The sequence below is a fragment of the Penicillium cataractarum genome, assembly GCF_028827025.1.
Source record: "Penicillium cataractarum strain IBT 29864 chromosome Unknown utg000010l, whole genome shotgun sequence".
Taxonomy (NCBI): Eukaryota; Fungi; Ascomycota; class Eurotiomycetes; order Eurotiales; family Aspergillaceae; genus Penicillium; species Penicillium cataractarum.
In genome coordinates, this window is record NW_026622746.1 from 1,205,917 (window position 1) to 1,220,146 (window position 14,230).

Sequence of the window (14,230 nt, forward strand, 5' to 3'; positions counted from 1 at the left end):
TTAAGACCTTTTAGATAGATACTATTAACGCTTTCCTAAATAGCGATCTTAAAGAAGAAGTATACTACTAGTACCTACTAGGTTTAGGACGAAAAACTAAGGTCCTTCGCCTATATAAGGTAGTATATAGTCTTCGAATCACTAGTAAACGATAAGAAGACGACGTAAAAGAGATACTTCTCTTACTAGGCTTTAAAAGCTATCCTAAAGACCCTACGCTTTATACTAATAATCGTATAGTTATTATAGTATTTATTAACGATTTCCTAGCTATCTACTACCGAAGTAAGAGATTATACACTCACTAGATAAAGTAACTTCTCTTATAGCGCTATAAGATAAAGGACTATAGTAAACTTACCTAATTTATCAGTATTCGAATTATACACGACCGATAACGACGAAAGACCTAGCTAAACTAATTAGCCTATATTAAAAAGATCGCTACTAAATTTAGTCTCCTAGGTAAGAAACCGCCTAATATATTACTAGTTAGTAATTAATATCTTAATCCTATCGTTTCTAGTTAAATTAACCTATTAACTATTAAACTATACTAGCAGAAATATAGTTCGATCCTTTTCCCTACTATATAGACTAGACTAGATACTACTTTTACTAATTAGCTACTAGCTAAATCTCTTATACGCTATAATAAGAAGTACCTAGCTATAGTAGACTATCTAATTTCCTACCTATATAGGACGAAAGACCTAGCTATCTACTTTAGTAGTAGCTAATTAGATTACTAGATCTTTACTACTTCGTCTAATATAAGCTTTACCGATTATCTTAATAGGAAGTTATTAGAAGGTTTTATCTTCTTATTATTTAGTAGTCTAATTAAGTAGAAATCTCGTAGATAAAAGACGATAACTATATCTATTATAGAAGCTAAATTACTAGCTATCTTATACGTAGCTAAGTAGCTATACTAGGTTAAACGCCTATTCGAATTTATCGAATTTAACACTAAATAGTAAGAAGTATTAAATTACGATAATAAGTAAACCGTTAACCTATTAAATCGCGAGAAATTAGTCTTTTAGACTAAACTTCGTCACGTAGATATTAACCGCCTATAGATTCGTTAAGAGATATAGGTAAAGCGCCTATCTATCTAATAGGTTAAAACCACCGATATACCCGTAGATAATCTTACTAAGTACCTACCTAGGTAGAAGTATAACGATTTTATTAAACAACTAGGTATAGAGATACTATCTCCTATCTAGTTATTCTATTTCTCTTTTCTCTTATTTAGTCCTTACTTTACTCTTATTCTGCTCTTATATCGAGAACTAAGGGGGTATATTAATATATAGATATTATAGGGTTATATAACGAAGGACCTACTTATATAACCCCTCTCTATATCTAGATCTTCTTTATAAGATCTATTAGATTAATCCTTAACGATCTCGTATTGAATTATCTACCTAGGCAGGAGACTATATAATACTCTAATCTCTTAATCTTTCATATAATCGTTTACTATATTTCTTACGATATAAATACTACCCTGTTTCCTAGCTATATTAAATCAAGTTTATCATCCTTTGTGATCTCTCTTCTAGATCGGTGGTACTCTTCCATAATCGTGGTACTTCTCCTTTATAGAAGTGCGCACGACCGATAGACTCATAACCGTGTATTCAGACACTATATTGAGTATTTACTACCACGACTTTATGGTTACCGCCTAGAGTCCGACAGATATCTTACTTAAGAGATTCGATAGATCGAAGATATCGAAGGTAGTCTAATCTTAATAATTCGTATTTACTTAGTAGTATCTTATATATAGCTAATTAGTTAGACGTAAGGTCGATAAGCCTAATTAGTAGCTTAGGAGGATTAGATATATAGGTATTAGTAGATCGTCTAATAATATTAGAGATCTTTAGTTTAATTAGTTCTTAGGGCGGGGTAGACGGAGTAGCCTAGTCCGGATTAGCGTATTTCTATAGATTATATATAATTATACAGTCTTTAACTATAGTAATCTAGGGAACCTAGTATATATAAGATTTTAATAGGTAGTTAAGCTAGGTAGCTTATAGAGTAGTTAAATCTATTACTTCTATATAAGAAGTAAAGCGAAAGTAAGAGTAAAGTAAGAGAAGATTAAATTAAATTAGTTAAATAGTTAGAGTAGAGATATCGGGCTTATAACTATCGGACTTTAGGTAGTAACTATAAAGTCGTGATTATATATATAAGACGATAGTATATATAAGGATTAGTAAATACTTAATATAGTATCTAAATATATAGTTATAAGTCTATTAGTCGTATATACTAGTAGAAGTATCATGATTATAGAAGAGTATTACTAATCTAGAAAAGAGATTAAAAGGGATAATAAACTTAATTTAATTTAGTTAGGAAATATAGTAGTATTTATATCTTAGAAACATAGTAAAAGATCACACGAGAAAGTAAAGAGTATTAGAGTATTAGATAGTCTCCTACCTAGGTAGGTAATTTAATATAAGTATATAATTTAATATAAGATTATTAAAGATTAATCTAATAGGTTTCACGTAGGAAAATAATAATATAGTTTATCGGAAGGTAAAGGCCTTAGTAAGTAGTTATATAACTATATAATATCTATATATTAATAATAATTATATCTAAACTTACTTATTTTAGATTAGGTTATATTAGCTAATCTACTATAAAGATTAACTATTATCGAATTAGTAAGGAAGTAGAAGATAACTACTAATTTAATTATAAAGCCTACTAACTTACTAAGTTAAAGAAGATTATCTTATATATCCCTTAGAAGTGTATAACTAAACTATTTAAATTGATTTATCTTAATATTTAACTATATAAACCGATAGGAATTAACGGTATTAACTATATAGTAGTAGTATATAATAATATAACTTATAGATATTAGTTAATTCTTATTAAGATAAAGAGCGATACTTCTAATATTTTAACTAATTAGGTAATTTAGATCTATAATATTACCTATTATTAGCTAATTAAAATTTATATAGATAGCGACTAAGGTTTTCTATACTTTATTAAGTAGATTAAGGTAAAGGATATCCTTATTATAATTTTACTATCTACGATATATAAATAAAATAGTGTAGCTAAATCTTTAGGTTATATTATAATTTAAGGTATAAAGACTTTAATAATATTAGTACCCGAAGTACCTATCTTTCTCTAGCTAGAAGCTATAATAGTAATAGTTTATATTTTAAATTAAATTTAATAATCTAGATAAACTAAATCTCTGATCGAAAAGTAGAATAATATACTAGATCTTTATAAAGCTAGTCTAATTAATCTAGATTTCTTATAAGTATAGTACTCTAAAGCCTATATATATATATCTAAAGAATAAAGGATATAAAATAAAAAGATATTACCTTATATATAGATTAGTTATCTTATAGAATATAAGGATAATAATAGCTATATCTATAGAATCTATAATCCTTTAAAGAAATAAGTCGTCTTTCGCTATAATATTATATTTTAGGAGGAACTATTACTAATACGCTATTTACTAAAACTTATTAAATTACTAATTATAGAAGAGATCTATAAACCTCACGAATATTATTAATTAATAATTTAGAGAACTAAGAAAGACTAATTATATTTAAATATATCTAATAAAGTTATTCTAGAAGTAATAATACTAAAGATTATAGTATATAAAGAAGTTTTACTAAATATATTAATTATTACTAAAGAACTAAATCTAATTTAATAAAATTAGTTAATAGTAATACTAAACCTAGTTAAATTACTATAATTAATAGTACTAAAATAAGTAAAATTAAAAGCTTTACTATTTTAGAAGATTATATATCTAATTATATTATTAAGGATAAGATTATAACCTAATTCTTTATTTTAAGATTTATAATCTTCTTAATCTTCTTTCTCTAAAAATTAAAATATATTAGATATCTCTTTTATACCTAAATATCTATCTTTATAAAAGATTTTACTAGTTTTATAATCTTAATTAGTACTAATTTAACTATATATACTTCGAGGATTATTACTAAATACGCTAGCGAAAAGATTATTTAGAAGTATAGTAGATTTACTAGATCTAGATATACTAATTCCTAATATTAAGGATTTTTCCTAATTATTATTAATTATACTAAGTAGACTACCTAAAATACTAATTTAAATACTATATATACTAAGTACTTTTCTAAGAAGTTCTTCTATACTAATCTATTATCCTTTTATTTAAGGAGAATCTTTAATAGACCTAATTATAATTATATAACTTTCTCCTTAATAAGTAGTATAATATTCGATTTCTTCTATAAATCTAGTTAAATAGACTATCTCTCTAGACCCTATTTAATCTATCTAATCCTTAGAACTAGAACTAACTTAATCTACCTAGTAATAACCTTAAATAAGATAGTTAGTAAGAGAAAGAAAACTAGTTAATTTAGGTCTTAGTATAGTAAGGTATCCTATAAAAGGTCTAATAATCCTAGATCCTTTAATAATTATAATTAAGGATAGTATTATTAGTAAAGGAATAGTATATAGTATAACTAAGAGTATTTATATAGATATAGTTAAGATCCTTAATACTTATATAAAAGTAATAAGATCCGATTTTATAGACTACTAGTTATAAGCTAAAAAAGTCTAATTAGAAAAGATTATTATTTCTAGTATAATAGTTCTTATTCCTTATCTACTAAAGGGTATATCTATCCTATTAGATAAGTAGATATATAATATAAAATCTAATAATAATAGTTATATTTTAGAATTTCGTATAAGATAGATAGTATATAGTAATCGCTAGGTACCTAGAATTAATTTTTAACTAAATAAGAGATTTATAGCTATTATTTCTAATATAGTAGCTAAATTATTTCTTATATTAGCTACTATTTAACGTTAGACTATTAATTAATAAGATATAGTAAGTATATACCTTAATATAGTACTTAATAATAGGATTATCTTTATAAAATAACTTATTAGTTATAAATATTATAGTCCTAATAGTATTAAGAGAGTTATACTATTATAATAAGCTTTATATAGACTTCGCTAGATAAGATATCTTTAGTATAATATTTTTATAGAAGATTTAAGAGATCTAGATCTTATTCCTTTAATAATAAAACTATATCTATATTAACTATAATAAAACTATCTTTATCTTAATCTACGTAAATAATATACTCTCTATAAGAATTAATAATAAAATATATTATATATATAAAGATATAGTATATAAAAGGAAGCTTAAGATATTATCTTTTAAAAGATTTCTTAAATATAATATCCTTTATAAGAGAGATAAAGATATTATATTTATAAATTAGTAAGTTTATCTCTCTAATTCCATTTCTAGCGAAGGTTTTACTAATTACTTATCTTCTCTAATTCTAATAGATCCCTCTTAGAAAACTATTAATAAAGATACTAACGATAATACTAATAAGCTAGATTATATAAGAAAGATAGGTAAAGTTAGTTAGCTATCTATTAAAATATAATCTAATATTACTATAACTATCTTTAAATTATAATAATAAACTAGTTCTTTATAAAAAGAAGATATCTATATATATAAAGATCTTCTCTATTATCTCTCTATAATAATTAATCTTAATATCCCTTTTAGAAGAGATCTTACTAAAGGCCTTAAAGATTTTATAGATTCCTTATATATTAATACTAAATATAGAAAATTTACTAAAGGATATATTTAATTCTTTATAGATATACTAATTATATAGTTATCTTATAGATATAATATTATTATTACTTCTTTAACTATAGTAAAATATTATATATTAAGTACTATTATTAAGGATAGTCTTTTACTAATAAAGTTAGTAAGTAAATTAACCTTAATATCCCTATTAACTAAGGATAATTTAAATATCCCTTTATTATTATATTATAATTTAGATAATATTATTAAAACTATTATTAATAGTAAACTAAGTAATAAAATATTATAGATTAGTATAAGATATTATTTAGTATATAATCTAATTAAATAAAACTAAATTATATTAATTAATATTACTAATAAAGATAATCTAATCCTATAGATATTTTAATAAAATCTAAGCTATAAGAGATTTTCTAAGCTAACTAAGAAAGATTATTAATAATAAGAAGATCTCTAAATTAATTTCTATTAGAAGTATATTTTATATTAAATTAAAATTATAGTATATTTCCTTCTAACTAGATTAATATTTTTAATAATCTTCCTATCTTATTTCCTACTATTATTATATATTAAAAGATATAGTTCTTTATACTATTTTACTTTATATTATTATTACTAAGATTATATTTATAATTAGCTTATATAAGATTACTTTTAACGTTTTTTATTAGCTTAGTCCTATAAGGGATATAATAACTTAATCCTATTAACCTCGACTACTTAGTCGTTTAGTTATATACCCTCCTATTTATATCTATATAGATTACTCTATAGGTTTAGTAGTTCTTTCTAGGACCGATACTTTATTCTTTATCTTATAGACCTATTTAGGTCTTTCTCTCCTTCCTTTCCTTCTTCTCTAGATCTATCTTTATTATTATATCTAGATAGAGATAATCGATTTAGATCTCCTTTTCCTACTTACGCTAGTATATAATACTATTAAATTACTAATTAAATTAACTAATTTACTATTAAAATATATTAATAGAGGTATAGTTTAATCCTTTTCCCTATTATTTAGACTAGACTAGATATTACTTTTACTAATTAGCTACTAGCTAAATCTCTTATATATTATAATAAGAAGTATCTAGCTATAGTAGACTATCTAATTTCCTATCTATATAGTATAAAAGATCTAGCTATCTACTTTAGTATTAGCTAATTAACTAACTAGATCTTTATTACTTTATCTAATATAAGCTTTATTAATAATCTTAATAGGAAGTTATCAGAAGGTTTTATCTTCTCTCTATCTAGTAGTCTAATTAAGTAAAAACCTTATAAGTAGAAAACGATTACTATATTAATTACTAAAGCTAAATTACTAGCTATCTTATATATAGCTAAGTAGCTATATATAAGCTATATTAGATTAAACGTCTCTTCTTATTTATTAAATTTAATACTAACTAACTAGAAGTATTAAATTATAATAATAAATAAACCGTTAACTTATTAAATTATAAGAAACTAGTATTTTAGACTAAACTTCGTTATATAGATATTAACTACTTATAGATTCGTTAAGAGATATAGATAAAGTATCTATCTATCTAATAGGTTAAAACTATTAATATACCTATTAATAGTCTTACTAAGTATCTATCTAGGGAGAAATATAACGATTTTATTAGATAACTAGATATAGAGATACTATCTCTTATCTAGTTATTCTCTTTTCTCTTATTTAGTTCTTAATTTACTCTTATTTTAATCTTATATTAAGAACTAAGGGGATATATATTACGCGGTGCCGACTAGTCACTATAAGTTAGAAGATTCACGGGTTATACTTACCTAGTTCTAACGGCGGATTCTAAGAGTATCTCGTAACCGTACCGTTACTATATAAAGCCTTACGTCGGGTTCGGGTCCTATTAAGTATCTTATAGAACGTGCTAGAAGTACGCGCTAAGTAAGTTAATCACTAAGTGTTACCACTAAGTAAATCCCCTACTTATAGGTTAGGTTATCTTAAAGGTGAACTATAAAGTGTAAAGTACTAAAGGTAGTGTCGGACTCTAGGCGGTGACCATAAAGTCGTGGTTATACACACAAGACGATAGTGTGCATAAGGATTAGTAAATACTTAATATAGTGTCTGAATACACGGTTATGAGTCTATCGGTCGTGCGCACTTCTATGAAGGAGAAGTACCACGATTGTGGAAGAGTACCACTGATCTAGAAGAGAGATCACAAAGGATGATAAACTTGATTCAATTTAGTTAGGAAACATAGCAGTATTTATATCTTAGAAACATGGTAAAAGATCACATAAGAAAGGATAGAGAATTAGAGTATTAGATAGTCTCCTACCTAGATAGGCAATTCAGTGCGAGTATACAATTCAATACAAGATCGTTAAGGATCAATTCGATAGATCTTATAGAGAAGAAGATCTAGATATAGAGAGGGGTTATATAAGTAGGTCCTTCGTCATATGACCCTATAACATCCATATATTAACAGGTAGTAACTAAGTAATAATATAAGATTAATCGCGAAGAACTAAATATATAATACGAAATAAGTGTCCTTATATATCTAGCTCTTCCTACTCCCGACCTACTCCCTAGGAGTAGATCTAGAGTTACCGTATACCCTATTGTATACTCCTTAGAGTCACGCTAGGAGTATATCCTTAGCGTCACGTGCTAGTAAAATAGCGGCCGTTTCCTACGTCGCGCTAACCGTTAAATAGAGTAAGCGGGTATTAATTATGACGGTTAGCCGTAGGCCGTTTCTAGCTCCCGTCTAAGTATCTGCCTTAGGGCCCTATTAGGGCTCGCCTAAGCATACCGACACACACGTGATAACGCTAATCCCTAGCGTCCGTAGGATAATTAGCTCTCCGGTGTCCTCGAATAACTACGGCCCCCGCGCCTCTTAAGGTTCGTAACAATATATTAATATTATAATATTATATAGTTATATAACTACTTACTAAGCCCTTTTCCTTCTAATAAACTATATTATTATTTATCTACGTGAAACCTATTAGATTAATCTTTAATAATTATATATTAAATTATATACTTATATTAAATTACCTACCTAGGTAGGAGACTATTTAATACTCTACTTTCTTACTATTTTATATAATCTTCTATAATATTTCCTATAATATAAATACTACCTTATTTCCTAGCTAAATTAAATTAAGTTTATTATCCCTTTTAATCTCTCTTCTAGATTAGTAGTACTCTTCTATAATTATAATACTTCTTCTTCTTCTTCTTTCTAAGAAGTACGTACGACTAATAGACTTATAACCGTATATTTAGATACTATATTAAGTATTTACCTACCTTTATATATACTATCTTCTTATATATATAACCACGACTTTATAGTTACCGCCTAAAGTCCGATAATAACTATACTTTATAGTTTAAAGATAGGATAATTAATATATTATATATAGCTAACTAATTACTATAAGTTAGAAGGTCCTTAGGTTATACTTATCTAGTTCTAACTATATATCCTAAGAGTAGCTCGTAACTATACTATTACTATATAAAGCCCTATATCGGGTTTAGGTCCTATTAAGTATCTTATAGAATATACTAGAAGTACACGCTAAGTAAGTTAATTATAAAGTATTACTACTAAGTAAATCCCCTACCTATAGATTAGGTTATCTTAAAGATAAACTATAAAGTAAAGTACCAAAGGTAGTAACTAAGTAATAATATATAATTAATCACGAAGAACTAAATATATAATAGTAAAGGAGTGTCCTTATATATCTAGTCCTTCCTATTAGTGATAAGTTAGGACTTATTACTAATATACTAGGGCTTATCGCTAATAAGTCTCGAGCCTCCTTAGTCCTATCACTAATAGGACCTAGTTACGTACGTTCTACCTTAGGTAGGTTATTATACCGGAACTTATCTAGTATATATATAGATATATAGGATAGATAAAGTCCGTCCTAAGGATATAGTATCCTTTATCACCCTAAGTGATCACTAATCCTAGTTATATAAAATACCCTTTACACTACTCCACTTTGCTCCTAGGAGCACCTTAAGTATGCGAGTTTACTCCTAGGAAGCATACGTGTAATACTTCTCACTAGTTATACGTGACTCCTGTAGGTGTCATCTTTCTTGCGGTTTCGGTTAGCTGATGTTGTCCCTCGCGGGTTTCTGACGGTCTGCCTCGTAACATCCTGCCACCTACCCCCCATTAGAAGATTCGAAAATCGACTATCCCAACCACCACCAAATTCAACCAAATATAGCGATTTTTACATACATTAATCCTGTGACCAATCTCCCTACACCAACTACACCTAGGCGGAGCCCTAGCTACCGGCATAGCTGGCTGACTAGGCAATTCAATTTCTGCATGTGAATCTACCCTATCATCTTCCACTGGGTGGTTCAGCTGCTCAACTAGCTGTAGGGCCTCTTCAGTTGTTAAAATCTCTTCACAGGGTATCTGCCTCGTTGATCGATTGCGCTTCCTGACGATCCTCTCACTCGCTATGCGTAGATCTGTGTTCTCCTGCGTAAGTAATGCAGTGTTATGTTTTTGATAGACTGGGAGGGCTATTTGACCGTTGCTCTAGTGGCTCCTTTAACATAGAAGCTTGTTTGAATAGCCAAGTAACGGTTCTAGGTGTTTTTGGTGTGAATTCGCTAGATCTACTGCTTGGCCGGCTGCCTGGTGGTGACGAAGTTCGTAGAGAGATATTAAGCTTGTTAAGCACTCTCTCAGCATCTAATGGTGCTAGACCACTAGCTGCGAAGCTATTTTTGATAGTAGGATTGGTTGATTGGAACTCTTCTAGCCGCGCGCTCTGGTAATCCACTAAGAAATCGTGCATGTCGGTATAGTTATACCCTCTACGCGTAAGATCGCTATCGAAACGACCGTACGCCCTCTTTAATGGCGTAAAGCAGCTAATATCTAGTGGCTATAGTAGGTGTGACGAAAGCGTAGGTATACAATATGGGATAGTATCGTTATCTACGCAGATTTGGTCGAATAGGAGTGTAAGGTAGCTACCATGGCCATCAAGAATCAGTAGCCAAAACCGCCCACGCACACGCGAATTTATATATGGGATAAAGTGCTTCTATAGCTAACGTAGACCAATCTCATCGGTAGTTCAGCCATTATTTAAGATCTCGATTCGCCGGTCTTTCGGTATATTTTCGCTAAACCATCCTGCAATGACTACTTTGCGTTTGAAGATTATACATAGTGGTAGCGAATAGCCATCTGCGTAGATTGCTTCGATAGCAGTGACCCATTCGCGATTTCCTGGCTATAGAATTAATAACCGTCATGGGACAGCTCAACCTGCCCCTTTTCCTCATTCGTTCGAGTAATTTTCCTTCAATCAATCAACCTTCTCTGTATGATTCCGATATTTCTCATTCGTTCCAATGCATACTAGCCAATACCAATTCAACCAAATTTGACAAATGATCTAGTCTTAGATCGTTAAGGGTCAGGTCAGGTCAGGTCGTACGATTCGGCTCAGAATCGGAATTTAACTTATGATAAAAGAATGCTCCAACTTCATCACAATGATTAAACTTGATTTCAACTAGCTATAGAAAATAGGCAGTATTTATAACTCTATAATATCACAGCAAGGAATCAGAATAGAATCTCATAGAAATCAGGAGAAATATAGAGTGTTGAAGCGCTTTCTTGTATAGGATCAATCGTTGAAGATCATCGTCACCTGTACGTTCCGTTGCATTCTGTCAAGTTCGATAGCTCTCAAGGGCTTATGCACATCCTCATCTTCGTTTTAAATAGTAGCAGCAAATTAAACAACTTCAAACTCAATGGTACCCCATCCTTCGAATGCACAAGACCAGAATCCGGGCTTCTCCATCGGGATGGCTTCTAGGCAACTTCCAGGCATAATAACTTGTCCAGCCTGGAACTCAATATCATACTCAGCGAGTCGGTTGGCTAGCCATGCCACAGCTGAGATTGGGTTACCCAGAATGTTCTTCGTGTTGCCTGTCATCACTTCTTGGCCATTGTACTTGAGAGAGCCGCGGGTGTTGCTGAGAGTGAGATCGGTAAGCTTCCGAGGCGTACCACCAAGGATAATACCGCCGGTAGAGCCGTTATCTGCGAGCGTATCAGGGAGGTCGATTTCCCAGTTCTTGACACGCGAGTCGATAATTTCAATGGCGGGGATAGCGTAGTCGATAGCGTTGATGACATCCGCAACAGTAATATTAGGCCCCTTCAGCGAGCTCTTAAGGACGAACGCAGGCTCCAACTCCACGTATGGCTTAATGAACTTGTTGCGCTCAATTTGTGTGCCTTCATAGATGAAAGAGCTGGCGTGGAGGAATCCGTAGTCTGGGTGATCAAGACCGAACGCGGCTTGCATCACTTTGGCGATGTTGCCAAGTTTATAACCGACGAGACGATCACCATGCTTGACAGCATGCTCTGAGTTGATTCGTTGGACTTGGAAACCGCTCTCAGCATCAAGGCCGGGCCAGGTTTTGGTTGGTGCGTCGATTGGCTTTGCATCCGCCCGTGCCGATCGGAGAGCCCCAGCGACATCGCTCAAGTCGAAGTTGGTCATAATGATAGGTACTTGATAGAAAAGAAGGAAATTAACGATAAAGTAATCTTGAATATAGAGATCCTAGAAGATGGCCTGGGCGCCGCATCGTTTTATACCTATTTGCAACCAACTGGTTCATTTCCGTTCGGATAGTTTGAACCGAATAGCCGCGATCCAACCGACGTTGGGGGTGTATCTGTATAAGCCGAATATTGGATTCATTGATGTGGAGGCTGGCGATAGTGGTGATGGATACGATAATCGGAGGAGAACCCGATCCCGAGGCGAGATCGGCTTTGGGTTTCTGGGGAAATACCCCAAACAACAACCCCACACATGATAGCTGAGACTTCGTGGACCATTGGCATCGGAATCAAACCGTCACCCAGCTGGATCTCCATGGATTCTATTGCCCGAGAAGTGCTCATGTGAGCAACAACCGTGAAATCCGAGAAAAATAGGCTCGGAATCATAGTCCAACAGTTTTTTCGATCACGAGGTCTTCCACTGACCCAAGAAATCCGGTCTTCAAGGCCGAGTGGCGCCAAGTTATATAAAGAGATCGTGAGCGTTTGTTGACTTCCTGCTCACCAAGATCATCATACTATTTGCGAAATCAACTTGACATTTCACAAAACAAAATGGCTCCCTCTGCAACCTTTATCGATGTTGAACCACCCGTTGTCATTGGTCCCTCGACCAAGAAAGCCACTCGGCCTTCCAATGAACTTCCATGGTCTCTTATTGACGGGGCTAAGCTGGCGAAGCGGGAAGAGTTTGACCCTGTCAAGCACTTGAACTTCATTCCTCCAAAGTCTATCCTTACCATGAAGGAGATTGGGCTGGAGGGCCATGGGATCTCGCCACACGCGGCTGCTGGGCCATTCCCTCTGTTCACCCCGGAGGCAATTGCACAGATGCGGGCGGAGATCTTTGATGAAAAGGTTCTGGCAGAGTGCCAGTACTCATCTACATTCAACAAAAACATGGTGCGAGGAATGGGTCCTGCGTAAGTACCACAACAGCTCTCGATCTTGGGACAGAAGTGCATCTACTAACGGTAATAGTCGCGCTCCCTTCACATATGCCGCATGGAAATCTCCCGAGGTCCTTGCCAGGATCTCCGAAGTTGCCGGCATTGATCTCGTTCCTTCTATTGATTTTGAGATCGCGAACATTAACATCTCAATTCGAGACGAGAACTCAAGGGTGGAGCACAATGTGAATCTGATGTCTGATAAGGAGGAGCTCCCTGCTGTTGCTTGGCACTACGATAGCTTCCCCTTCGTTTGTGTCACAATGCTCTCAGACTGCACCGGCATGTTTGGCGGAGAGACGGCCCTCAGAATGCCAAGCGGAGATATCATTAAAGTCCGCGGTCCTGCCATGGTGAGTTATACCCTAAAAATCATTCAAAAAGCTCTATACTAACAGCTGCCTCCTTCCTTATAGGGTACTGCCGTTGTTATGCAAGGACGTTACATTGAGCACCAGGCTCTTAAGGCTATGGGCGGTCGCGAGCGGATCAGTATGGTCACTTGCTTCAGGCCCAAGTCGCCCTTAGTCAAGGACGAGACCGTTCTTGTGGGTGTTCGCGGTATCAGCAATATCTCTGAGTTGTATACGCAATACACCGAGTATCGCCTGGAGATTTTGGAGGAGCGCGTTCGCCACCAGCTCAAGCAAGAGCGCGAGCGCGAAACCGCCAAGAAGCCCTTCAATGTGCCTGAAATGAAGCGCTTCTTGACCAACCAGAAGCTGTTCATTGAATCCATGTTGACGGAAATTCAGGAGCTTGACTAGACTTATATAATATTGCATTTCATACGACGAACGACTTACCAGATGACAGTTAAGTCGAGCTAAGCGGTGAACTGGTACATAGAACAATGAATTGATTTACGGAAACCCTTTGATTGACTCTGGATACAATAGCATCTTTTACCT

The 14,230-nt window shown here is 32.3% G+C and overlaps 2 protein-coding genes across 2 annotated transcripts; one reads left to right on the forward strand and one right to left on the reverse strand.

The window, feature by feature from the left end:
* Nucleotides 1–11,518: 11,518 nt before the first annotated feature.
* N7496_012539 (2-keto-4-pentenoate hydratase) lies at nucleotides 11,519–12,301 on the reverse strand (the record flags this gene model as incomplete). Its single annotated transcript, XM_056705452.1, has 1 exon — nucleotides 11,519–12,301. One exon carries the CDS (start codon nucleotides 12,299–12,301, stop codon nucleotides 11,519–11,521), a length of 783 nt encoding a protein of 260 aa, XP_056549350.1.
* Nucleotides 12,302–12,924: 623 nt separating this feature from the next.
* On the forward strand, nucleotides 12,925–14,086 carry N7496_012540 (uncharacterized protein; the record flags this gene model as incomplete). The annotated part of the gene is made up of 3 exons (XM_056705453.1): nucleotides 12,925–13,292; nucleotides 13,351–13,672; nucleotides 13,736–14,086. 3 exons carry the CDS (start codon nucleotides 12,925–12,927, stop codon nucleotides 14,084–14,086), a joined length of 1,041 nt encoding a protein of 346 aa, XP_056549351.1.
* Between the last annotated feature and the right edge of the window lie 144 nt (nucleotides 14,087–14,230).